At 38.4% G+C, this 26,506-nt stretch overlaps 2 protein-coding genes across 7 annotated transcripts in view; both read right to left on the reverse strand.

The window, feature by feature from the left end:
* Nucleotides 1–703: 703 nt before the first annotated feature.
* Nucleotides 704–9,335, reverse strand: RSL24D1 (ribosomal L24 domain containing 1). Its single transcript, XM_038185198.2, has 6 exons — nucleotides 9,177–9,335; nucleotides 5,998–6,111; nucleotides 4,538–4,610; nucleotides 3,730–3,793; nucleotides 3,148–3,233; nucleotides 704–1,771 (listed from the first exon to the last, which is right to left on the reverse strand). The coding sequence occupies exons 1-6, from the start codon at nucleotides 9,255–9,257 to the stop codon at nucleotides 1,698–1,700; spliced, it is 492 nt and encodes a 163-aa protein (XP_038041126.1). The 5' UTR covers nucleotides 9,258–9,335; the 3' UTR covers nucleotides 704–1,697.
* A 2,247-nt stretch (nucleotides 9,336–11,582) lies between these two features.
* The window catches only part of RAB27A (RAB27A, member RAS oncogene family), a 35,572-nt gene continuing 20,648 nt past the window's right edge, over nucleotides 11,583–26,506 (reverse strand). For all 6 annotated transcript variants that reach the window (XM_072043358.1, XM_027467041.3, XM_027467040.3 and 3 more), the window contains 5 exons: nucleotides 21,686–21,858; nucleotides 19,328–19,413; nucleotides 18,450–18,553; nucleotides 17,586–17,709; nucleotides 11,583–14,042 (listed from right to left, as the gene is read on the reverse strand). In XM_072043358.1, coding sequence (XP_071899459.1) covers nucleotides 13,844–14,042; nucleotides 17,586–17,709; nucleotides 18,450–18,553; nucleotides 19,328–19,413; nucleotides 21,686–21,838 — 666 coding nt within the window. In that variant the 5' untranslated portion in view covers nucleotides 21,839–21,858 and the 3' untranslated portion in view covers nucleotides 11,583–13,843. The remainder of the gene's footprint in view (nucleotides 14,043–17,585; nucleotides 17,710–18,449; nucleotides 18,554–19,327; nucleotides 19,414–21,685; nucleotides 21,859–26,506) is intronic.

Here is a 26,506-nt window from a genome sequence, read left to right on the forward strand (position 1 = left end):
AAGCTAAACAGTTGAAGTAGAAAAGCGTTACCCAAGACAATTTTATTTTCTAACTATTCACTTATATCCCACATAGTCACATGGTGTTCGCAGCAGGCTTCCAGTCTACACTCCTGAGGGAAATGGCATACCTGCACAACGACGGACAGCTCCAGCATTGACTTTCAACGAGCCCTTGCTTCCAATTCACACCGTTGGATAGAAAGAGGCACACAGATTAAACTCATACAACTGGCAGGATGCTTAGGATCTACATTGTAGTGCGCTCCCCAAAAGGTTTTATCTGCTACTGTACAATGACCACTTCACTAACGGACATTCATAGAAAAGAGTTAACAATCAATCCCACAGGTGAACAAACAGGTGTCCTACGTAGTGCAGTTCATTTACAGATAAGTGGACAGAAAAAATGCAGACACTATGTAGCATAAGTCTTTTAATTTAAAAAAGCCCTCCTCTGAAGAGATTTTTTTTCATACATAGTGTAAAACAGGTGGTGAATCCCATCTGATTTCTCTGCTTAGCACAAATTTAATTACTATTTTTGCAGAAAATTAAAACTTAACACACACTGAACTTTAACTCTTTAAATTCAGTTTAAAAAAATCTGTAATGAGATTTTAGTATCCCACTTCAAGGATTAACAACGAGTATTTTGGTAAAACAGGCCACATCATTAAAAGAAGTACACAATAGATATGAGGAAGTTTATGAGTTGATATAGTTTATTCCAGATTTGAATATGTACTAATAATTATTTTTCGGGGAAATCATCACTGACAAAGAAGTAAATGCTATTTTAAATGTTTTCAGAAAGTTTCTCTCATCACAATGTTGTAGATAAACTGTATGCAGTTTTAAAAAAGCAGTGAGCTTATCTCTACTGATGATACACTGAATAAATACCATCACAATATGCAAAATACCTACGTTTAACATGAGCTTCCTTTCTGTCAAAATAATCCTGAGTATTAGGTAAAAACAGTCAGAAGCATGATTTATTCAGCATCTTAATCAGCTTGATTACATGTCAGATTTGAATTTCAGTAGCTCAGAAGAATGGTGGTTCAAACTTCAGACCAGATGCTACCACCATTATTATTTTCCAAATAGCAGCCAGTGCTACATCAATGTTAGCTTTGCCAGGTTTAATGTCAATTGCACTGTAATTTGGAGGAAGTTGACTTAAAGAGGAGATGAAACAAAAATAATTTGCATTCATAACAAACTGAAAAACGTTCCCAATGACCAGGGTGAAAACAAATTTCTGCATGGCACTGAATAAAAATAATACACCCTGCCCCACCTCGTAACCATTAAAATACATTTTTATCTGCTTTCACTGCTACAGAAGAATAGGCACAATAAGTCTAGTGCCAACATCTTTTACTCCTTGAGTTATCAGGGAAAAGGAAAAGTACACTTTCTTTCTAGGTAAGAAAGAACACACTATCTCAAATAATATGCTTTATTTTTCATCCTGCTGACAAGGTTTTCTCCACTTAGATAACCAAAGTACTGCCCAAACCATTATTCATGTTATTTTTTTATAATAACAAAAATCATCCAAACTGTAACAGCCACTGTTTATTAAAATGTATTTTTCTTCAACTGTAAGCATAGCTCTGAACGATGCCAGGTGAAGCAATAAGCAATTGTTAACTGCTGAAGAGATGACAATAGAAGATACAAGCATTTTAAGAGGCTTCTTCCATATCCACATCCTCTTGTAGCTTCTGCACCATTTTCTCTTCCAGCTGTTTTGGTTTGCCTTCAAAACAAAGAAATATTAAATTCAAGATGTCTCAACAGGCAAAACAACCTGAATATATTAAGCAGTTGTTTAACAGTAAACCCACCAAGCTGTATATTATTTATTGTTAACCTCCATCATCAACAAAAATTATAGAATTGCTGTAATAGAACAGCTGATACAGTTTTTATGCAAAAGTCTAAAAAGCAGTCAACGTATTTTTCCACTTATGTGGCTAGCAAAAAGATTTAACCTGTCCTGAATGGTGTGTTGGATGGCAATAATGTTACCTCTTAATAATGCTACCAAATTGAAAAAAAATCCAGGACTGACATTTGTTTCTGCTCTTTAATGCAATACACTGAAAAGGAAACTTCTGCTGTCTGAGAAACAAATGCACGTTAGTGTGCATCATTCTCTTAGCATAAGCAAAGCTAAAAAGCAAACAAAAAATTAAGCATAAATATATCCTAACAAAAGTCTGTTTCACATAGCTACAGTCTTAAGATTTGTACATAAACAGAAATGGAAAAAACATAACACATTTATAGTTAACATCTAATACAGTAACCTACCTCCAACTGAGACATGGTCATTAGTAATTTTTATAGAACAAGAACTAATGGATATAAGTGTTGGTTGGTTTTTTTTTAAATTCTCTCTATCACTGTGTTCCATTAGCTGTACTTTATAATCTGTTTTTCTCAACATGATCTAACACAAAATAGCACTTTCAATAAGCTGTTTGGAAAACAGAAAATTTAGGACGAATAGGTATCTGCAACTCAAAGCTAACTTAAAAACTCAGTTCACTGACAAAGAATATACAATATTTTATCTGTAATACACAGAGTTTTTAGTCAAAATTAGCAGAATTACCATTATATCAAAAAAGTTAGGATTATATTCCAGAAACAGTATTCTTATGTAAGTTCACACAGTGAACTACATAAAAAAGTTACATTTCCACAATTAGATAACAACAAAAAAAAAATCTCATGTATTTTATATTAATTAATGTGACTGGCAGTTGAATTCAAATGATTCAATTCAAAGGGAAGACTTATATAAATACACTGATTAAGAGATTTGCAGTTCTGAAAGTACCAGGTATTAAGTGCAATAAAATGAAAACACTGCAGTAAGAAGGGATAAATGCAAGACCAAATAAGCAAAAAGGTACGTTTGATTCAGAACAAAGATAATATTGCTCACATTTCATGACAAGAGCTATACTTAACATTCAATAGTCAATTTAATTGTTTTAAAAAAAAAAAAAAAAAAAAAAACAGATTATTGACGAGTAGGGTAAGTCATACTAAAAAAAGATCAATATTCATCACAAAATTGTATACTCTAGGAGTATACACAAACCAGGTAAATCAAGTTCTTACCTGCATGTGGAGCACGAAGAAGGTGGATATTCTGTTTGACTTCTTTGATATCTTCTGCCTTCTGCAATTCTTTGTTCTTCTTTAATCTGGAGGATAGGGGACATTAAATTAAACTACCTTTTAAGAGGTGGTGGATGTTTTCTGTTTAATCCATGACACACGTATTTAGCTAAAGGTATATAAGTGTTAAGTAACTCTGACTGTAAGCAAATAAATATAAAAACTATTTGAAAACCTATTTAACTACATAATGGATTCAAAATCAGAAAGCCAACACTATCAGCTCTTATCAGAAATGTGTTTAAATCTGGAAATCCAAGCTACAAATAATGAAATACCACTATTACAACTGCATGTATAAAAGCTACATTTTCTTTGGCAGCCTATATAGTAGTATAGCATAGTAGTTAGGTAGCACAGAGACTCCACTCAAACTATTTTACCTCATCACTTGGACTACTGTACATGTATATGTAACAAAGCAAATAAACATTTAAAACTCCTAATAGTTATTTTTCTGGAAAGACCGACTGTCTAGTACAGATCTGCAAGAGCTCTTGTAATACAAATGCTTCTCCTCACCTGTTCATAATAAACCTAGCTTGGCGTTTTTGCTTGATTTCCTCCACTCTCTTCATTGCATCAACTGAAACAAAGCAGAAGTTGCTGTAAAAGTGCTTACATAGATACAGTTGAAAATACATGCTATTTTACAGAGCAACACTACCAGTACTCCATAATATGAAACCTCTACATCAGAGGGAACTCATATTGCATAGAAGTTCTTCCTTCTTCAAAGGGAACAGATTTTTTTTTGTATAATAATGAATTATATTTTAAAACTTATTAACGGTTTCACTTTTATGCCTACGTACATTTTCTACAGTTAAGCATCACAAGAAAAGCCTCTTACTCTATTTGAAATCAGATGCAAGTTACCATCTTCCCCTTTCTGGCATTCTCCCCTAACTTACAAAGTAACTCTTCCATTTTATATCATTTATATTATTTATGAAACAAGCTAAAGCAGAATGAATGGGAACAAACAATGGCATTAGTATAAAGAGGCTTACACTGGGATCCTCTTAAAATTCTGGAGAACAACCAAGGCTTTTTCAAAGATAACAGTTCAAAATACAGTAATGCTACACCTGGTTTTCTAAACAGTTTCTGAAAATAAATAAATAAATAAATAGAATAAAATCAAGCAAAACCCCATACCCATTCATAACAGCCCCACACCTAAGAATTTGGTCATGACTCCGGTAATTTCCAAGAACAATCATTAGAGAGAGCAACTATTCTACGTAGTCTCCTGAAAACACGTTCATGTAAAGCAAAAGTTCACTCCTCACAGTTACTCTTTTGTTCTTTTTCTAACATGACTCACCAGTCTTGTTCCACAACTCTCTCTGGTATTTCACTGGCTCATTTCTACGTTTTTCAAATTCAAACGAATTATCCTGTATTAAGAAAAAGTAAATACAGATTATATACAGAAGCATATTTAGATCAATACATTCTTATTGTATTAATATTCTCGATTCCTGTATTTTAAATACATTTAGAGATTACTAGACTATGAGGGCACATATTAGTGTTTGACCTCAAAGTCTCACATGCCACAGTGATTTGCCTGAAAAGAACTATTTACCAAACCATCTCCTTTGACTATTTTCTTTTTAATAAGACAAAGGCAACATAAAAGTTCTAAAGTGAAGTAGGAACTACAGAGTAGACTAGACAGGTAGAAGGCAAAACGTGTAGTCATTATTCAACAGCCCAGAATTCTGAAAAAGTTCAAGAAACGTTATTTCATTGTAAGAATATCATAACAATAGAAAATCATTTGAAATAGTGAAATATTTCAATTGATGACACTGTAGGGTTTGGGGTGGGCTGATGAGAGGTGTTCTTTTTTCTGCTAGACATAATTATTTTTGCACCAGTTTTATCTGAAGATTTTTCCTTACCCACGGGCTCTTTTTTTTTCTTTTGTAACTGTAAAGCAGAGTTTTAATCTTCACTTCATGTAAAGACAGTTTCAATGAGAGCTACAATATGTAGTAGCAAGAAATGGCACACAGACTCACAAACTTTGCTCCATTATGAAACAAATACTAGCCTTCACCATGGCATAGCCTCAAAATGTACAAAAAAAACAAACACTGGCCAAAAAAATCTAAATTCCAAGTGTGACAGGACATAACATCAGTGTCCTCAGTCACTCTAAGGGAAAGAATAAGCCAGTCCTTCAGAAATACTTTGTGAACAACCACCTGGCGACATTTATTACTTAAGGACAGTCCTGTAAAATATGAGTACTTAGTATTTTTAACACTGAAGTAAATTTGTCTTTTCTTTTTAACCATCTTAAGTTCTCATACACTCTTTTTGAAACATTCCTGTCTATGCAAAGACTTTCCCTATATACTGTAGGCATTAAGGAGATTTCCAAAGGTAACTTTGGTGTTTATATAGAGACACTTCTTACTGTAAACCAGATTATCTGATTGTGCAGAAATACAATTACCAAAGGTCTACATTCACAGAGCAGAAGATTTACAGATGGAAAAAGCATGCCTTGGATTTTGCATGCATTGGGGATATATGCAACCAGCTTTCACACAGAAGCTGAAACATAAAGTTCAATGTTATAGTCAAACCAAATGAATAGCTCACCCTCAAGGAAATCCTCTTTTCTACAGTAACTCCATTCCTGGTGCTCATCTAACTAAACAATAAAACATGCTACTAGTTAACCTAATGTGTTCAGAAGTGGAAAAGGCTAGCTTACTGCAGTTTTGATGAGTTAGTGTAAAGTGTAGCATAAGAAGTTCATCTCCTTACCACTGTCAATTCTTTGCCAGCTGCTTTCCGGAATGCTTTGGTCCATCTGATCTTTCTTGGATTCCGCTTCTTCTTGAAGTTTTTGTGACATTTTGATTTGCAGAATCTAAATATCTTGGAAAAAAAGAAAAAAGTCAAATCATGTTATTCCCGCCCAATTGCAAACAGGGTATCAAACAGTGGCGTTTCTCTTAACAATATAGCTCATTGAAAATGACACAGATCTTTTAGATTTCAGTCTTATTTCAAATGTCGCTATTAAGCAACTATAAGGGATGGTGGCTGTTTTTTTAATCATTCTCAATGATAGTATAATATTTTAGCAAATTACCAGCTTACAGGCAAGTATTACCTCTATTTTGCAGATTTTTATCCGTAATAACTGTGATGCAGAAACAGGAAAAAAGGTGAGGGACTGTAGCTGGGTGAGCACTAATTGCTAATACCCGTAGTGCTTAACCCTACCACACTAAGCTTTTGGTGGAGTAGTTAAATTTCAGACATGATGCATTCTTCCAGAGTTCACATTGCTGTTACTATACACTAAGGCATGCATACACTACCTACAGGGTCTCTGGAACCCAACCAGACTAAACTCAGAGTCTTAATGAAATAAACATGCACAAACCTTGTCAGAGCACACAAAAAGAGCACTCTTTCAAAAGTTAGTGTTTGTGTTACATTTCAGCAGAACCCTGTACAGGAAAACTAAACACACTTGCTTTATCATATATATTTATTAATTTGTTTCACTCTCAGTGCAACATTCAGCTACAGCAAGTTTCATTACATGAAGGACTGCTGCAATTAAGTTCGGCAACCTAAGACACTCAGTACAATTTGGCGTCTAAGAACCAAATTGGTATCTTCATCAGCAGCTTCCAAATAATAAAGCATAATGATGCTTCTTGCATCATGACATAGTAAAAAAGCAATGGGGGCAGAAGCAAGATGCAAGGAAGATGCTAGATCCCCCAATGTCTGAAGTCATCCTCCCAAGTGACAACTGACTACAAAAAAAAGTTGGAAACCACTTAAATTTAGAAAGAGAAGAGAATAGCACAGCGAGGATATATAAAAGTAATCTCCCATAATTACACGACTAGTTTTGTTTCTTTCATAAAGTTTTTGCTTATAAACAAACAATTTCAAGCACTGTTCTTGTTTCTTCTTTATAAAGTCATTTTCACAGCTGTCAGTGACATATACAACATACAGTTAAGCTGATTAAAATCCTCACAACTTGGCTGGGTTTTATTTATAATCTGCCAAAATAGCTATAAAACCAAACATGTACTGTGAATAAATAATTTTCTATACTTGTCAATGCTTTTTAGATACAGTGCCATCCTGACAAGAAGAAATCCTCATACCTCTCATATAATATTTTTCAATGTAGTACACGCACAGAAATACCTGTCTTTTGGATCACAGTTTTAAACTTTACAGATCACCACTCAAGAGGAGTGCTGAGCATATCATAATGCCTTGGACTGAATTTACTGAAAGCAATTAAAGCACACACCAAAATATTCCAACCGACCATTTTTCCTTTTTTTTCCTTGCTCCTTTTTTTCCATATATTCTACAGATTTCTACATGTTGCAATGTACAATTACTCCACTCATCTACAAAAATAATTTGAGAATGCTCTACTACTCCAAATATAATCTGCAAAATCCAACACATCAAGAATTGCTAAAGTTCGTTCAAATTACACTGTGTTCTTCTAGTTAATGATGCATGATAGCTTAACCCTAGTTTCCCACTAGGTACTGGACTGAAAAGCAACCAGAAAAAATGGTTGAATATTCAAAGTAAATGATTAAGAGATCAGTCTTTAATAGTAAAGTCCCAATGGAAAGACCTTTAAGTTTCCAGAGTTTAAATACTATTAATTGATGCATATTTAATGAAAAATCTTAAAAATCATTCATTCCACACAGTGATCTTAAATTGCAAATGACTGATATTTTCAAAATTGCTGCTGTATTTTATTTAAATAGCCTACATAGTTCATTTGGAATACTTTAAATCAAGGCTTGTAAGAAAAAGGACAACATTAAATATTTGGTGCAAGCTGGCAGCATCAGTCTCATCCTCTGTAAATGACAGAGAACCAGACAGCTGCTTACCAAGTGGGTTCCCAATGCCGTTTAACTAACTGCACGATTACATCAAGAAATAAAGTACACGCAGAAGTTGCCACAGAGAAAATATCACTTTTATTCTGGTCATGAAATACTCGCTGTCATGTGCTAGGTCTCCTCTTTACGTGGCCAGGCATAACTTATTTAATTCTAAAGTTGTTATGGAGCCTTTACCAATTACCAATGGCTATGGCCATCATAGGGTCACAAGAACCAATCTGGAACAAAACATTTTTTCATTAAGTTGTTTGTATGTATCTCACTATCACTTAGTTCAATCCGTGGTTTATATCTGGATCCCACGGCTACACCCAGCTCTCTGAAGGTAGCTATGGAACAAAAGCTTGCATTTGATTTTATAGCTACGTTCTGCTAGACTCGTTTGAGGCAGCTGCCCCGGCTAGCCATGGAGGCCACTTATGTTCATCCAGGTGGCGTTTTCAGGCCTGTCAAAGATGCATAAAAGAAACTTTACTATTGACGCTTGAAATTTCACTTAAACTAGTACTGAAATTATGTAGCAAGCTGTTGAGCTATGGACAACCCAGCCCCAACCCACTGGAAGTAGTCCCACATCCAGCTGACATTTTCCGGTCAAAAAGAGTACGCAGCAAAATGACAACGAGGCAAGAAAGGGAAAGAAAAAACCATAACCCCATCACCATCTAGAGTCCCTCGGCGCCCAGGAAGCTGCCCACCCCCGGAGTACCCTGTGCTCGCTGCCACACAGACCGGGGCTAAAACTTCACTTAAACGCACGGAAAATTACACCCGTTACCCAGGAGCTCGTGAAAACCCCAGCTTTTTGCAAGCTTAAACTCATTCCCCTCCGGTAATCGCTTCTAAAGAAAACAGCACACATAAAACCTTCAGCAATCGCCTCCCACGAGCCGTGACTGGGCCAGCAGGGGCCGGGCCCCGGCAGCAGAGGCCGCGTGCGAGCCTCGCCCCGCGCCGGGCCCGGCCCGGCCCAGCCCAGCCGGCAGCCAGCAGGCCCCGTCCCGAGGCCCGGGCCAGGCCGCCCCGTACCTTGCAGTCGTTGCGCACGAAGACGACGCCGTGTCCCGGGTAGATGGGCCCGGAGCAGAAGTAGCACTTCTCGATGCGCATGGCCGCCGCCCCGCCCGCCCCGGCGGAAGATGGCGCCCGGCTCCCCGGAAGGCCGCGGCCGCCGCGCCGTGAGGGGACGGCGGCGCCCCCCGGTGGGCAGGCGGGGGCGCAGCGCCCACAGCCAGGCCCCGGCCTCCGCCACAGAGCGGCCGCAGCAACGGGCGCTAACAAAACCATTAATAGTGCTTATTAAACAGCTCATTTGTTAGCACTTCACTGTACTTCGGCTTTTAAAATCAGCGCTCTTTTCACTTTCCCAGGGGACTCCCCCTTCCTGAGGCACGCAGTCCCCCTTCAGAACAGAAATAACCCCTCGCCCCTTCCATCCCTCCTGCGCGGGTACTGACCCACGGAGAAACTTGGTCCTGTCCATTCCCGTGCCCGTGAAACCCAGAACGGGTCTCCTCTCTCATCGTCAGTCCTAGGGTGCTGTCCCCACTCAGCATCTGAAATCTCTTCGTTATGTAAAGCTCCAACACTGCAATTCCTGCTTCTCCCTTTAAAACTACCTGAACATTTGGTGAAAAGTTCATGTGTTGAATCACACATGCCTGTAGGGCACATGCTTGTAGGGCAACAAAAAAGTCAGCCAGCCTGGGGTTGTATTAAAAAGATAGAAGGAATAAAAATGGATTCAGAGCAGTAGCGACACCAACCTTATCAGCACGGAACTTGGCTCCAATCTTTCTGAAGGGCCTCAGCCACATCCTACGGCAGGAGGATGGCTTGCTAGAGCATGGCTTGTGGCTGGTACTGAACGCCCAGCCCTCAGGACCAGCAGCTCAGCACAGCCTCTCAGACAGGGAGCGGGCCAAGGCTGGGTAAGCCAGCCGCACGCTGCCTGCCCAAGGGAAGGCTCGGTGGCTGTGACAGAAGATGGCAACCCAGGTAATAGGAAGAAAAGCTAGAGACACATACACAAAGCAGTTGTATGAGGGAAGCTATGAAGACATCAAGTTCACAGCTAGAGGCAAAACCAAAAAGCAGTAAACAAGATTGCCTCGGCCTAGGGCTGCTATGCAAATGCAGTCATTTGTTTTCAGTATGATTAGTTTGAGTTTCCTGCCCCTGTGACTGCCCTAATCCTGCCCCAGTTGTATTTATTTCACTGAAGAAAGCTCACTCCAGGCAGAGTACCATACAGTGTGATGTTTTTAGTGGCTTCTACGATTGCAGCATGGTGAATTGCAGACCATCACCAACACCCCCAACAGACAGATGGGATATGAGAGCAGTGATACTACAAGCATTTACAAGGATTTTTCTTTATCTCACTGCCTTTTTCATATCAATATGCTAACCTCCTCTTCAAATGCATGTTATTACATTGTGGATGTGGACTACTTATTTCTGATCTAAAAATGCAACACAGATTGAAGGCTGCTGCAGCCAGAACCCAGCTGGATTATGAGAAAAGAGTACGTACTGCTAAACTTACATTCTTGTCCAAGTATCATAACGGAAATAAGAACAACCACATACAGGCACATGCGCCTGGAGGATATAATAGAGAGTATACTCTCATAGAGAGTATAATTTGGTTAGCTGAGACTGCTAGAGGTCATCTAAACTCCTGTCCAAAGCAGGAAAAATTACACCAAGTAGCTCAGGGCCCCATCCAGTTGAATTTTCATTATCTTCAAGGATGGTGACTCGATAACTTCTCAGGGAACCTGTTCCAACTTCTGATTTCTTGTGGCTATATGCTCACATCAGCAAGTTTCTGAATGTCTTATACATACAGAAGTGTCGCCTCTATTTTATTCTATGGGTTTGGGTTCCTTCTGGCATCACCTAGGATGCAACAGCCCCTCACGTCTGACTGGTTCAGTCAATGCCAGAGGAGAACAAGAATGGTGACACTGAAACTAGAGCAGGGAATTTACATGCATTTGAACTAAAAAAGTTTTAAGGCATAGGGACAGTGAAGAAGGACACAGACTGTTGCTGAACTGAGACAATGGGTAATGTTACGATTCCATTCAACAAATGCTGACAAAGTTGAGATCAGGAATGTTTAATTACTTGGTAAGAAATCCTGGGACAAAACATCTTAATGGAAATGCTTTCCAAAACTTTCCATTCCATTACAGATCTCAACATTTTCATCTGACATGGGAGGGGGGGGAAAAAAAAACACTTATCTTGAAATACCAGTTTCTCATTGCATGAAAGTTACTTTTGTGTGTTGTTTTTAAACTAGCAGGGGACTAGTAAAAACACTGCAATTTACTGTCAAGAAACATTTACCATAATTTCTCATGAGAGCTAAAAAGGCAACAAAAGTTTCATCACCAAATAATTAAAACAGACTGAAAAGTGCCATAAGATTTAAGGCTTACATCAAAGCAATTTTATGTAGACTCTTTATACAGTAGTTACATATAATATGAATGACAAAAATATGACAGTTTCAGCATTTAATATTTAATATCCAATCTAAACATAAGTATCCAAAAGGAAATATTTTTTACACCATTTCAGTAGTCACTTAGCTCAGTAGTTGGTTGCAATATTCTTTACTGTTTTCAGGAACTGGGTGGAGCTATAAACACAAGAACTTCCATTAAAGTCAATGCCTGACAAAGTTCCACTGCAACCCTCTGAAAAGCAAAGAGTTACATTAAAATAAACTTAGACACCAAAGTACATTGAAACATATTGTGTGCTACAGTAGAGTTTGATACTTTACTGGTCAGAAACATGATGGTAAGTAACTTCAGAAGGCACTCTGAATTAAACTACAGTAACTCCGGTCCACAAGCATTTCAGAACCTTGATATTGTGATGCAGTAGAAAAAAATGCATTTATTCAATATAAATTGCTTTAATCCCTGTCTTCGCCTCGGAGCAGTCAAATTATATTGCACTTTCAAAATATTCTGTGTACGTTGTGATAAAAATTTAATATTTACATGTTGTGTTTGCTAAAGAAGAATACATTATTTTGTAAAAATATTTTAAGAACCAAATTTTAACACTTACTCTTGCATTCTTAATATAGCCAGAGGCCACACCGCGTATATAATCTTTTGATTACCTCCTGTTCTAGAAACATTTTTGGTCCTTCAAAAGATGTGTTACATTGCAATTCATGTTCACAACCGAATTAAACATTTGCCTGAAACTGCAGTAGCCAAACAGACAGAATATTTAAATAAATAAATATGTAATTTCTAAAGCAGTAATAGCATTGGAGTTTGTAAACAAGCTGCTGTGGAAAGTCTGTAAAAAGACTCAATTTGGTATGTTATGACTTTAATTGGCAATACTTTAGAGTTATACAACCTCTGCCAGGGTAGAAAACAGCTTGGTAGGCACATCTTATAAATCAGTCTGGAGAAAAAGAAAAAAAAAAAAGACCTAAAATACTGATTGTTCCTTAGGTTGCTTCAAGAATAAATAAAAATGATCAATAAGTAACATGATCCACCAAAACCAAAATTGACATTCAGTTGATCTACCGGGGGCGGGGAGGGAAAGTAACTTAACTTTAAACACAACCTAAAGGAAACAAACAAGTCATAAATGAATATATGATAACCAAGATGTACATGACACAAAAGTTGGCAGCAGAAAATAAGCATCATAGATTTATAGAAATACTGATTTAGACAGAACTGGTATCTTCGCTGCATTTCACCATAGGAGAATCATTATTCATTTTTCAATCCAAATGTGAAGAAATATTACAAATCTGTGTTTGGTAAAACAAACTCAGTACAAAGCATTAGTTCTGATGAAATTTTGCTGACATCTAGGTTACCCTACATTCCTGTTAAAACATGACTGGTAATATAAAAGAACCATAACAGACGTACACGTATGCCATTTACACATATATTCATATGTATATGCATGTTCTAGAAAATCAAATGATGTCAGGAGGTCTCATAGGCTGTGTTGGCTATATTTTACATAGTACAGTTGTAGTTTAAATGTTCAGTTTCATGACATACCTAAAGTGCTCTACGTATGCACCCCCATGCTTCTCTATAAAGTTTTACACTCCATGTAAAATAGCTTTCTTTTGGCCATCGTCACTAAATACCAAAGGTTTGAAAAACAGTGAAAAGCTACTTGCAGGGTTTTGCTGAATACAGGATTTGCTCTTTATGATTGTCATTGATTCATGAAATGATTAAATGTTTCTGTTAAATTAGAATCAAGAACTGTTCTACTAAAAATCGAGAACGTATTTCTTGCTGTTTGTAGAAACTAAGAGTTGTCACAGTACCTAATTACATGCCTACCCTTCAATTCAGAAACCTACCTTCTCTCACTGCACATACCGAGAGATGCTTCTACCTTTGTTAATGAAAGCTATTCTCTCCTTCCCTCCAAAGCAAAGAATTCGGGAAATATGCAGTGCTACACCAAACTGATGAATTTCTGTCCCATGACTAATAAGCTGCATAGCTTGCAAGCAAAGGTCTACGTTGTTTGAGAGCAAAACCCCAAAATTAATATCAAGAGTTAATATAGCTTGTTAAATAACTACTCAATGTTATTTATCTGTAAATTAAACAGTTAAGCTACAACTGTACTATACTTTAGCATATACATTAAATTTAATTGTAACTGAGCTAACAGCCACATCTGCCTTTTTCTTGCTCCTCATTCAGTTGTTCTGTAGAGCTGTGCCCATTGGAACGCACTACCCCTTCTGGGATCCAGGACTTATCCACACACCGCTCCATGCGCTTCATGATAAGGTCAAGCAGAGTATCAATGGCTTTGCTTACGTTATTCCCATTAGCTGCACTGGTTTCAAAATACGGTATTCTGCAGAAGGCAAAAAACAAACTTAAATCACAGTTCATAATCACAGGAGAGGAGCAAAACCAATACATGAATACTGCCATATACTTAAAAATCACACTAACACTGTTATTGTTACTCCACAACTGAGAGACAGTAAGTGGTCAGTGGCCTAAAATGCAAAAGAAACAAAATGTCTCACTTTGTTGGTAGAACAACAGGATAAGCATTAAGTTAAATTATTTTACAGAGGCAGTGGTCAGTACAAATTCCCGGACTCTTGTTCCTGAGGTCTGTTTTTCAGATCTGTTCACCTGTAACAGATGCAATTATTTTATATAGCCTTGCCTGCCAATGTGTTCTTCACTGATTTCTATCTACTTAAGCTAGGGTGTCATCACAAGAGAGGGAGTGCCAACATGCAGCTCCCACACAGGCAGGGCAGCAAAGACTTCTACTGAGGTGCTATTATCACTACAAAAGGTGTCACTGAACTGGAGCAATAACTTGTTTTACAGTTTATGTCAGCAGCCCCGGCAGGGGAACAACTTGCTGAGGAAATCTGTCTCCAGCAGAGAAAAGTCAGGGATAAAATATTCTTCCTTGTACTAAACTCAGCAGCCACTGCTCCTTTATTGAGCAGTCTAGCTCAGTATACATCCCTAGCCAAAACAAATAACTGTAGACAAATATAAAGACGTGTACACGCACTGCTTGGGGATCCAGATTTTGAGGGAAGAAGTGCATCTGTGTCACAATGGAGAGTGTACGTAGGGTATTTTCTCCTCTCTCCTTATTGCCCTGAACACCCTATGCCTAGCAAGACCGGAAAGCAGCAGATACAGCTGGCTAAAGAGATAAAGGAGAACACAAAATAGAAATAGGGGATTGGACAAAAGATATGAGTTCATATCATATGTGTCAGGGTAAACGGATATAGCAGAAAGAGCAAGTACAGTAGAATGAAGGCACTAGCAAGATAATAAAAGGAACAAAGCTGAAAATAAAGAAAGCAAAGCAAAAGATGCTCAAGGAAAAGGAAGTCTGAGTAAAATGAAAATGATAATAGTACAGACGACTAAAAAGACAACTCACAGGAAAAAAAAAGGAGCAAAGAAAAAGTAGGACACTGGAATAGGAAGGTAGAGATAATTATTTCCAGTGGACAATTATGCAGTTAAAAGAACTAGTGGACATTGATGTTCACCCAATTCAAAGCTTATCATTGGAAAATGGCTACAGATGTAAAAATAGAACTGCAAGCAGTAATAAACAGTAAATTAATGTAAAATGTCTGTCCTGAGAGAAACTGCTAGGTTAACCAAATTTAATTCCAACTTCTACCTGAAGAAAATTCAGTGTCATAATTGTGAAAGGGCCCCTTCTTGCTGTAGTACTTTAGACTGCACCCTAAACTAGCATATGACTCTTACTGTCTGTAAAAATTGATAAGGGTAAGATATTCAAGACTCACAACATTCACACCTCATCAAAGAGTCAGATTTGGCCAGTTTTGTGTCAGACCCACCAGGTGAATTTTCAAGCAATTGCACATGTACTTTTACCCATCCAGTCCCTCTGTATTTTGGAACTACTACAAGTAGGTGGCTTCCTAATTCTCCTGACCACCACTCCTTTTTCTAGCGGACTTCTGAAATATCTTGACAAAGTTTAGGCAGCAGTTTTTATGTTTGATTGTTTGTTGTGTGTTTTTTTTTGGTAAAAGGTTCATTTCAGCACACTCATACCCCCTTACGTCTCTGCTAGAAAAAGTTTCTGGACACCTGGGTATTGAACACATACTGCTACTTTCCATTATTGCTGAGGGTTTCACTGGTGAGACTGTAGGCTTTGACCTTCAGTGCTCACTGTTCTCCACAGGGTGGTGCCAGAGCAGCGCCAGTAGTGTTACCACCCTATTGACTGAAATTAAACACTTCATAATTTAAAAAAAAAAAAAAAATTTGAAAGATCCAACGACTAATCTAAACGTCTAGGTCTCCTGTAACCATTTTCAAAACATATCACTTACCACTACAAGGTCTTTCCACAGAAAGAGGACGCTGAGTATCTCACTTCTGTCAACAGACAACTGCTTGCTACATTAGGATTTAGTTTGCTTCTTCTCACAAACATTTGGGAAAGTATGCGAATCCTAGCACCTATTCTGTCTCAATGCCACAGTGCACTAAATGCATTTATTTCTAACAGACAATTTGCTTTTTATTGGTCTTCAAGGTCAAGAAAAGCTAGTTTGTGTCTACATCTGTGATAGAAAACAGCATGGCACAAGACCAAACCTACAGAACACAACAATTACCATTTGGGACTCGGTGTTCACACTACATGTGTCTTGTGGTTTAGAGCTGGTCCAAAATCATGTCTAGTCCCCCAGAATCCCCCCCACTATTCTGGATACGGATTACAGGTTGGAGCACGTTATCTAGTTTAGTTTTTAAGGGAGAAGGAATCCAGTTCACATGCTAGAAGGCTGCTCCGCTATGTGAATCTAACAGGTCAGAAGATTTGCTTCAAAAAACACACTTCTGATCCACACTGAAACACAAATGTAGTGCGGAGATGAAAGCCATTGGAATAGTTTCATGAGTTATAAGAGTGCTATGGGATTAATTAGCATATGATAGGAAGAAAAGCTTTGCCATTGTTCCTTTAGGGACATATGACCCTTGCCTGTAGGGATGGAGAAATAGAAGGCTGCCCTGTCTTTCTGCTGATCTGTTTGATGTTTGGTTTTCAGGCTCTCTCTGAGTCTGTGAGAGTGCAGGTGCCTGCCAGAAGACACAGCTGAACCTTTTGAGGCTAAGTGACCAAGAACCCAGTTAATTGCTTGAACAACTGAGGAAAGACTGAACAGGCTGACGGTACGGGCAGGGGGACAGACAACAGGGGAACAATGATCCAGAACATTACTTTCTTCTGTGGGAACCCAGTACTCTGTAATTACTCTCCAAATGCCTGTGAATGAGTCCCGAGGCTCTCAAAGAAACTGAGGCAGCAGGTTTCAGCTGCCATGCCAGTGGCAAGAGCTGCTCTACAACAAACTGGTGTAACAAAACTCAACTTGTAAATTAGGATGTCAGTGCTTGGCATTACTTCCTCCCCCCTAAAATCTCACGCGATGGTCATCACTTCACCAAATGCTTTTAGATTTTGCTTCACAAGAGACCCAGGTTTTCTGTGCCTTATAGAAAGCTTCAGCACAGGCAAGAGCAAATAATTAGAGCACCATAATTCACCTGCTTTCACAGCTAAAATCTATGTGTTCTCCAAAATGTTTGTGAAACCGTTTACTTTCTTTTTACTTTGCTTGTTACCAAGGAAAGAAAATCAACTAATCTCCAGTGGAAGACTAAGTGCAATTTTTTAGACAATGCAGAAAACATTAATCTCTGACAGAAAAAAAAAAAGGTGTGGGGGGTATTGTATAGGTCAGTTCAGCATTCTAAAAATACTTCACACAATAACCTTCCATTATTCAGAAAAAGCATTACAGAAAGCATTTCACTTTGCTTTAAACACAGCAATAACTGGAAGGAAGTTACTTACCCATATTTTTCTGCAAGTTCCTTAGCCTCTTCTTCTTTCACCATTCTTTGGTCTTCCAGATCACTCTTGTTTCCACATAATACAATGTCAGGGTTTTCACAATACGCATGCATTTGTAGCTGACCTAACAGAAATAATACGAATAGGAGTCATGACTTACTGTCACATACAGCTCTTCAAGAATATTACTGTTTCAGGAGACACAACAACTTTAAGGTTAAATGACTTTCTGAAAGAGAAACAACTGCGTTAACTGTTCTCTCTCAAGACTTTTGCAGTTGTACTGAGGAGGCAGGGAACAGGTGGACACCACTATCACACACTCAGTGAACAAACTGAGGGAGCAGAAGCCTGTGAAGGCTAGCAGAGCAGCTGTGTATTTGTAGCTTAAAGGATTATGCTCAACAAGCATCTTCACTGAGCTGGCAGAAAAAGAAGTACAACTACTTCCTTCTCCTGATGGATGATGCAACAGGTTTGAGCAAGGCTTCCCCTAGACATACCAGCCTAGTAACTTTTGCCTTCCGTTAAGCTTTGCTGACAAAGCTTCAGGTGAGTCAAATAGGCTTTCCACAGGCTTAAATTACTGAATATCACCTGAGTCAGGGATATGATGCTCTCTGAGCTTGCTTTTATATAGGTTAAAATTCAACGTTAAGTAGGCAAAGCTGAATTTCAAGTAAGCACTAGAAGCCACCAACAGCTATCACAATTACAAACGCAACCATTACTTTCTTCTTCCTGAGAAATCTTCAAAAACCAGTATTTTCAGTTCTATTTCTCAGTGAGACATTTGCAAAACCAGCCCCCATCCACTGCTGCAGAAATACAAAGAGAGAAAAGAAAGAAGAAAGAATGCCGTACTTATCCAGTTCCTGACATTGAGGAAGCTTTGCTCGTTTGTCAGATCAAAGAGTAGAAGAAACCCCATGGCATCTCTGAAGAAAGCCGTTGTCAAGCTACGAAACCTAGAGCAGCAAAGTGAAATTATTCAGCACATCTGATAAGTTACTTTGAAAATATAATTACATATAGTCATGAAACCGAGGTATCTAAAGACTGGATTAACTAAAATGAAATATTCATAATAATTATTTTGCTGATGTAAGGAACGGATAACAGGAATTGCTAACATTACTATGGCCTAACCCAGGCCTAAGGAAGTCAAGGAGATATTTCACTCAAGCCTGAGAGCTTTAAATAAAGTCTTGCATTATACAGCATGCCTTCATCAAGATTCAGAAATTAAAATGAGAACAAAAAACAAACTTTGAACTAAAACGTGTTACAACACACATCAGTTCTTGATTTTCAGACAATCAACTGTTAGGATGTTTGTCTTTTAATGGACAAATAGGAAAGAACCGTCTGATGTGATTTCACCAGTCCGACTTTTCTATCACCTTGGCATACTCAGAGGTTTAAAAAAAAAATAAAAAAAGAAAACCCTTAAAAACATCTATATGCGTTGGCCATGAAAAAATAAACTGAAAGTTTCCAGAAGACAAAAAGCAACAATTACAGTTTTAAGATTCTAATGTAATACAGTTGTGATTTAATGGGTACTAATGACAAAGTGTCATCACTGTCCAACACCATACTAAAAACATTTACCCATCGTGAGTCATACCAATAAAATCTAACAATCAATAAGGAGAATTCATGTACTTGGTTTCATTTGCATCTAACTTGATAGCACCTGCTTCACTGTCTAAATTGGAGGGGCAGGGACGGAAACATACCTCTCCTGCCCTGCAGTATCCCAGAGCTGAAGATGTATCCGCTGTCCTCTGCCACCAACGCCATCTGGACCATTTGGTCTATACACCTTCAAATGGTAAATTTGCAAGACTGAGTGTTAGCAGGCCAACCTCTACGAAACACAAAATAACTGACATTTCAAGTTGTTAAATGCAGCAAAATTAGCATTGCCAATGCAAGGATACCCAACTACAATTCAATCCCTTTATGACAAAAGTAATACGAGTTGCATTTTAATTTTGTTTTTAATTGAATATTTTAAAATAAGGAAAAGTTGGAACTAAAAAAAAAAAAAAAAAAACATTTCCAATAGACTACATGTTCTAAGCAAATATTTAGAGTGGCCACTGAGTTTCACTAGGCAAGCTTATTTTTTTGTATTTCAATTTTCTACTTTTGACTATTATGCTCTGTCCTGTTCACATGAAAATGTAATTATAAGACAGCAATGATCACAACATGCAACCTGGCAATAAATTTGTACCAGTAACAGAACATCATTAGCAAACAGAACATACTTCAAGCTAATGATGTAACTTTTTAGTTGTCAAAAAATTATTGAAAGAGATTAGGGTAGATCTTGTCATATCATAGTTTATAAAAGCAGAAATTGGATGCTAATAATGAAAGCTGAAGAGTTTACTCAGCGTGAAAATATAAACAAGGACATCTGTTGGCTTTGGAAAGATCAGATAAAAATAGGTTCACTTGTTGTTTAGAACACTTCAGATTGGATTGTCTTTTCCTTCAATTGTTGTTGTACCTAAGATTACTGGAGTTACAAATGTTATCTTTAAAGACACATAAGCTTACTGAATTTGTGGATTAGATGAATCAGGCTGTGAAAGTTAAACTCAATTATCAGACATGCCAACTGAGAAAATCCATCATGCATACCATCCCACAAAAGGAATACTAAGTTATTCAAGAGACTAGTTTCACATCACAGGAAGACATTTACTCCTTCCACTGCTGTGGTGCATGTCATCCACCAAAAGACAGCCTATACAATGCCCTTATCTTACAACACCCAGACTTCTAGACACTTCTAGACACTTGGGTAATCATAAAATCATCTAGGTTGGAAAAGACTTTCAAGATCGTCAAGTCCAACTGTCAACTTGATGTCCAAAGTCCCATCACTGAGCCACGTTCCTTAGTACCATCTCCAGGTCTCTCTTAAGTGCCTCCACGGACAGTGACACTTTCCTGGGTAGCCCATTCCAATGCTTAACCAGCCGCCCTCCATGACGAAATTCTTCCTAACTTCCAATCTAAACCTCCCCTGTCTCAGCTTGAAGCCATTCCCTGTCACTTGTCACCTGAGAAGAGAACTGACACCTTCTTTACTGCAACCTTCCTTCAGGTAGTTGTACGGAGCGATGAGGCCTTGGCCTGCTCTTCTCCAGACTAAACAGCCCCAGATCCCTCAGTTGCTCCCCTCACACGTCTTGTTTTCTAGTCCCTTCAACCGTACATGCTCAAGCAACTCAAGTAGTGTAGAAAAAGGTCCAAAAACTGAACACAATATTCAAGGGGCACTCAAAATTTTAAGACTACACTGAAAGACATTTAGTACTTCCACATGAGAATGAAAGAAAAAGCTGTGCTAACTCAATTTCTTAGTGCAGGCAGGACCAGCACCCAGCTAGTTATCATGATGCAGTGCCCTGCAGCATCCCATCAAAAGCATATTTTCCTACTTGAACAACAACTTGGGGGTTAAAAAAGCCTTTCTACTTTGTCTTCCATAATTCTTCTCTCATAGTGGTAACTGCTCAGAAAGCCTAATCAGCTCTATACATCACATTACCTGATTTCTTTCACATATATTAAAATGTAAAATTATAAATTAAATCGTAAAATTATGATTCATATATATATATATAAATCATATATATATTTATATATATCATAAAATTATAAATTAAATCAATTAAATCACATAAATTAAAATTATATTAAAGCCATTTCAGTTCACAAACAACAAAAACACTTTTTGGGACAGCTCAAGCCTTCCTCATGTAGAGTTCAACATGAGCTTCTGTGAGCACAACCCACTGAGCAGATACACTCATCTACCCCTCCTGAGCAGTACGAAATGGTTGCTTAGAATTGCCTCTTGTTACTTTAACTTTGGGGAAAATGGACACACAAAAAAACAGGCCAAATAAGATAATTCCCTTATTGTCACAAAATTAAATACATAGTAACTATGGATGGCATGCCTACACATAAAGATTAGCGGAATAGATTTGGAAAAAAAATAAAACAGATGTTAGCCACCAGCTACAAAACAGCCATCATTTTAAAGCAGCACACTGCTTGTGAAAACTCACCACTCTCTTTTCCCGGAAGTCGATGCCCACGGTTGTGATAAACTTGGAATTAAATTTGCCATCTGTATATTGGTAAAGAAGGCTGGTCTTTCCTACTCCAGAGTCACCGAGTGCTAGAAATTTTATGAGGTAATCATAGTCCCCATCAGACATAGTGAGAATTCAGGAGACACCTTAAAAAGCAAAGCAAAAAGCGTTAGTTAGGCAACAACTCCACCAAGGCTTCTTTTGACAGATGTTTAAAATACAAGTCACCACTTGAACTACAAAGCATCTAGCAGCAGGCCCAGTTCTGTGTTCTTTTACACTGCTTTCACCTTAAACTCTCAATTATGCCAAGTATCAAACAGAAATTTAGCTGTGACAGGAGAGGAAAAAAAAAAAAAAAAAACATAATTCATTTCTATTATGCACCTTTTACTACAAAGTGAGTGTAACACAATTTTAACTTCTTCAGGAAAAAGACTGAAAATCAGGATCAAAGAAAAGCATTCAAGGTGCCTGGAAAATGAACTGCATAACTGTTTTTAACCTGTGTGAAAGCTGGCAAAAGTTGCTTAAACGCATTAGCAATGCAATTCTGATCTCACATTGTGACATTATTAACACACAAAATCCTTTTTCCCCTCCTCAGACTGCCCACTACATTTAAATAAAAAGGCACCACAACACTTCAAATACTACATATTTATTCAACTTTTGCAAACGCTCTGTAACAGGCTCTCAGAGTAGTTGACCATAGTTCTGTCTTCTTTCATATGACAACCATTTCTCTATTAATAGTTATTTTTCAGTCTCAAAAAAGTATTTTCATAACAGAATAAAAATAGCATTTTTAATAAAGTTTAGAGGGCAATTTTCAAAAGTTTTTATTAGGATGCTAGTTTTAAGCTATACTGTGTTGGATATATTCTGATCAAAGTGCAAAACCAGCTGGAACATATAACAAAAAGCTCTGGAAAATGTAGTGTATACTAGAAAGACTAGCGCAGGTGCACCAGTACTTTCCTGTTGAGTAGCTACTGAGCGTCTCTTCCCCCTAAACAAACAGAGAGCTGCCTTATGTTGTTTTCAGAGAAATGAACATGAAAAGATAAGCCTAAAATAACCTTTCTAAAAGCAACAGAAAGCTGGCATACAGTCGCCTCTTATCAAGGAGGGAAACGGATACCAAGATACAAACCAATTCATTTCGTGAATATCAACTCACAGCTGGAGGACTGGAACAAACCCCATACCCCTAGTAAGTAGGCGTCAATCACCACCATTAAACTAAAACTGTAACTCTCTCTGAAGTTTCAGCTTTACATTAGTACTGCTCTTGGATACAAGACAGAGCCCCGATCAGTTTAGCCGTGACTGGGCTTGCCATGACCAAATGCAGAGAATCAGATTTATTCTGAGATACCTCTGACGGAAGGGTCAGTGGAAAGCATTAGACACCTTTTTACTTTTTCCTGTCCTGAAATGTCCCCATCCCCAGCCAACGCTTACTTTACATTACACCAGCAATAACAGCAAGACCTTGCAGGATTGGAATTTAACTATGATAAGCTACCAGAGTTAACACTTGGGTGCTAAGATGCGAGAGCCAACCCATTCACTTTCCACTGCTGGGTGTTAACACATTTTCCAACAGATTAAGAGGTTGAAACAAGCAAACAAACAAAAAACAATAATAGTTATTTTTACGTAAATATACCACAGCTGCAGGCCTGCATCCACCATGCAGGTCTGACAGTGATACAGTCCAGTGAGCACGTGGAACAGGCAGCCACGCACTGACATGAGAACTTTTTTTAGCAGAAGTGAAAAGCCTGAGCCAACAAACACAATCACAAACACAAGCAAAAGCTTGCGTGTGTGCGTGTTTGTTTGCTTGTTTTTAAATCCTTCTCCATCTTGGGGAAAAAGAAAAAAACAGATCATTTACTTTGTGGCTCTACAAAGCCTCTTTTCATTCAAATGCATTAGAAGGAAGGGAAAATGCTTTAAAAAGCAAACACGGAGGTTTTTACTGAAGATTAGATTTTATTTAGACTTCCTTCTCTTATACAGTGTTTCTTTTGCTCTCAGATATTCTGCCAAGGGCAAAGAGCTGTGTAAATATCCCCTCTACCCAAGTATATGTTCTTTCAGCTTCAATACCCCTAAATTTACTGTTGCCTAAAAGAGGCTTAAATGCAAGTCTTACAGCCAGTGTATTATACAAAGAGAAGCTCGCTTCACGTCTTCTACTACGCTTCTGCACTCATACAGAAGCATTTGCCTTGTCTTGTTGGTATTTTGTTAGCTAGCTATAGGCCTGTAGGGCATATTTTTAGCAGCAGATACAAACAATAATGCCAGCTAGTCACTGTTAAATTAACTTCCTCACAACCTAAATTTTATTTCATCCTAAGCAAGATCTTATGGAGGAAGAATGGGCACTGCAGCAGCATCACTTGGAACAGTAAGAAGCTGTTAAGGTTCAGTTCTGCTACAAGTTACAGCTAAACAGCTGAACCCTTCCACTGGCCAGAGCTAGGAGAAAGCCTTAGACCCTGGGAAGAAAAAAACTTAAGGTATCTCTGCTATTATATCAGATTTGTGGAACATCTGTTTGGGTAAACAGGCCACACCAAACAGACCACTTAAATCTCAACTCTCCATATGGCTGATAACAAATATAATTTGTAAATGATTGGTAGAAAGCAAGGAGCCCTTCACAGGAAGGGCATAAAAATGCTTTCTAAAGGGGTTGCTTCAGAAGAAAATTTTCTCTTTAGGCTTTTGAAATGCACACACCTTTCACTGCACCCCATAATGTCAATCTGTTATTCAACTATCTCCAGGGAGTGGTTCTTGTGAAACCCTGCACAGTTAGCCTATCCTTGGAGACATGCAGAGTTACTTTCAGGGCAGTTTCAAACTTTGTCCTCCTCCCTGCACAAATATTTAAAAAGCAATCTCCACCCTCTGCTTCCAAGACCTGCAGTCCTAGAGTCCAGACACATCCAGCTCCATACTACAGAAATAAGAATATATTCACAGGAAAGTATATGCATAGAAAAAAACTGATGGCACATTTCTAAAAATCCTGGACCTGTTACTATGAAGCCGTCCCATTTCTTCCTTCCGCTTCTGCTGTGCTTTATATTAGGCTTTATAGCGTCACTTTCCAGTCTTTTCTTCCACATTTCTACACCTCTTATATCAAGAGGGTGGGAGGTAGGAATGGAAGAATAAGAGAAAATTGATGACACAATCAGAATTTATCAGGTCTCCAAAAGAAAAGGAAAAAAAAAAAAAGCAGCACCTGAAATTGTTGTAAAATACCCCTTCCCCAAACCCACTTTTAAAAGTAAGTCTTTGTCTGGGGGTAGGAATCACTGGAGGAGATAGCTTAGACTCCACAGCAAGAAGGGCTGCTTCTTTTGTAAAGCCCTCCTTGAACCCCACGCAGCTCTGGCTTTGCACTTAGCCTGACATGCAGACAGACAGGGGTTACAAACAGTTCTGGGAAAACTCTAGGGGCTGACAGGACCCTCCCAGCCATCTCTTAACCTGTGCCTGTACGGCTGCTGCTCTGGAGCCTGCCCATAACACACATCCAGATGGTGCTTTGCCAAGGGATGCTCTGCAAAGCAGGTGCTGCTCTCATTCAGGAAAGTTCCTAGTCCAAGGCAGTTTCACATTAACAGGCACCAAGGCTATTGGCTCATATTTTTGCCTCTGGGATACAAATAATATAATCCTATTGTGTGATAAAACACTTAGGACTATGGCAGCATTGTTCCTGAAAACTTACAGAAATTGGCTTGGTGCAGGATTTCTCCTTTGCACTACAGGGACAGGGAATGTGCTTTTTGAACAAGCAGGCATCACTCAAAACACACGGCTCTCTCACTGTTACAGAGCTGATGGAGGGAAGGAGGAAGAAGGCAGGAAGTGATAAGAGAACAGAAGCAAAAAGAAGAAAAAAGCACCGAGCTGCAAGTAAAAACGCGTACACACACAGCATAAAATTCAAGAAATCTGAAAATGCTCTTATTCAGACAGTCCTAAAGCACATCAATTTAAAGTAAAGTATACCACTTACCCCAAACTCTGCTAGAGGAAGAGTAAGGGCACACTTCAGACAGTAAGTACTTCTACCAGGAGTATTTTTCTAGCACCACCTCTTTAGCACACAGCCAAGAAGTTTACGTGTCACCTGTTTGCATTCATGTTGATGGGTGCTCAGAGATAAAGAGGTGTGCCACCTCTCCATGTCGAAGCGTGGCTGGGAAGCAATTACACAGTTCACATGTCCCATTTATTTCTAAAGGCACATAACATTTCAGAAGAGATTTGTGCATGACCTACTTGGGAGCAGACACAAAATATCTGCTAAATCACCCACACATGTTAATACATTGTGACTAACAAGTCTTTTTGTACAAAGATGCATTAAGGATAGAGTGTATGGATCATAACTGTTCAGTTTCTGTCAAGCTCCCAGCTTTACATCCTTCTCTCTCGGTGAAAGCGGGTGGCAGTCTCTAATGCCAACCGCTGCTTTGCTTCTTTCACTCCCGTACACAGACCCGAGCACATCGCCCCTCAGGTTCCATGGGGAAAGTTGGCTTTACCGTAGGTTTCTAAACAAGAGAAAAACTATTCTTTGGCAAAAACATAAGGTATTATGCCTGATAGGACTCCAGACCACACCCGCAACACCACCTCATTCCACAGAGAAGTGATGCATATGTAAATGAGGCCAGCTGAGACAAAAGGTAGAAACAAGGAAGCAATGGAAAGGTTCTTCTCTACACTGCAGCGCCCAGTCAGCACCCCCAT

The sequence above is a fragment of the Anas platyrhynchos genome, chromosome 11, assembly GCF_047663525.1.
Source record: "Anas platyrhynchos isolate ZD024472 breed Pekin duck chromosome 11, IASCAAS_PekinDuck_T2T, whole genome shotgun sequence".
NCBI lineage: Eukaryota > Metazoa > Chordata > Aves > Anseriformes > Anatidae > Anas > Anas platyrhynchos.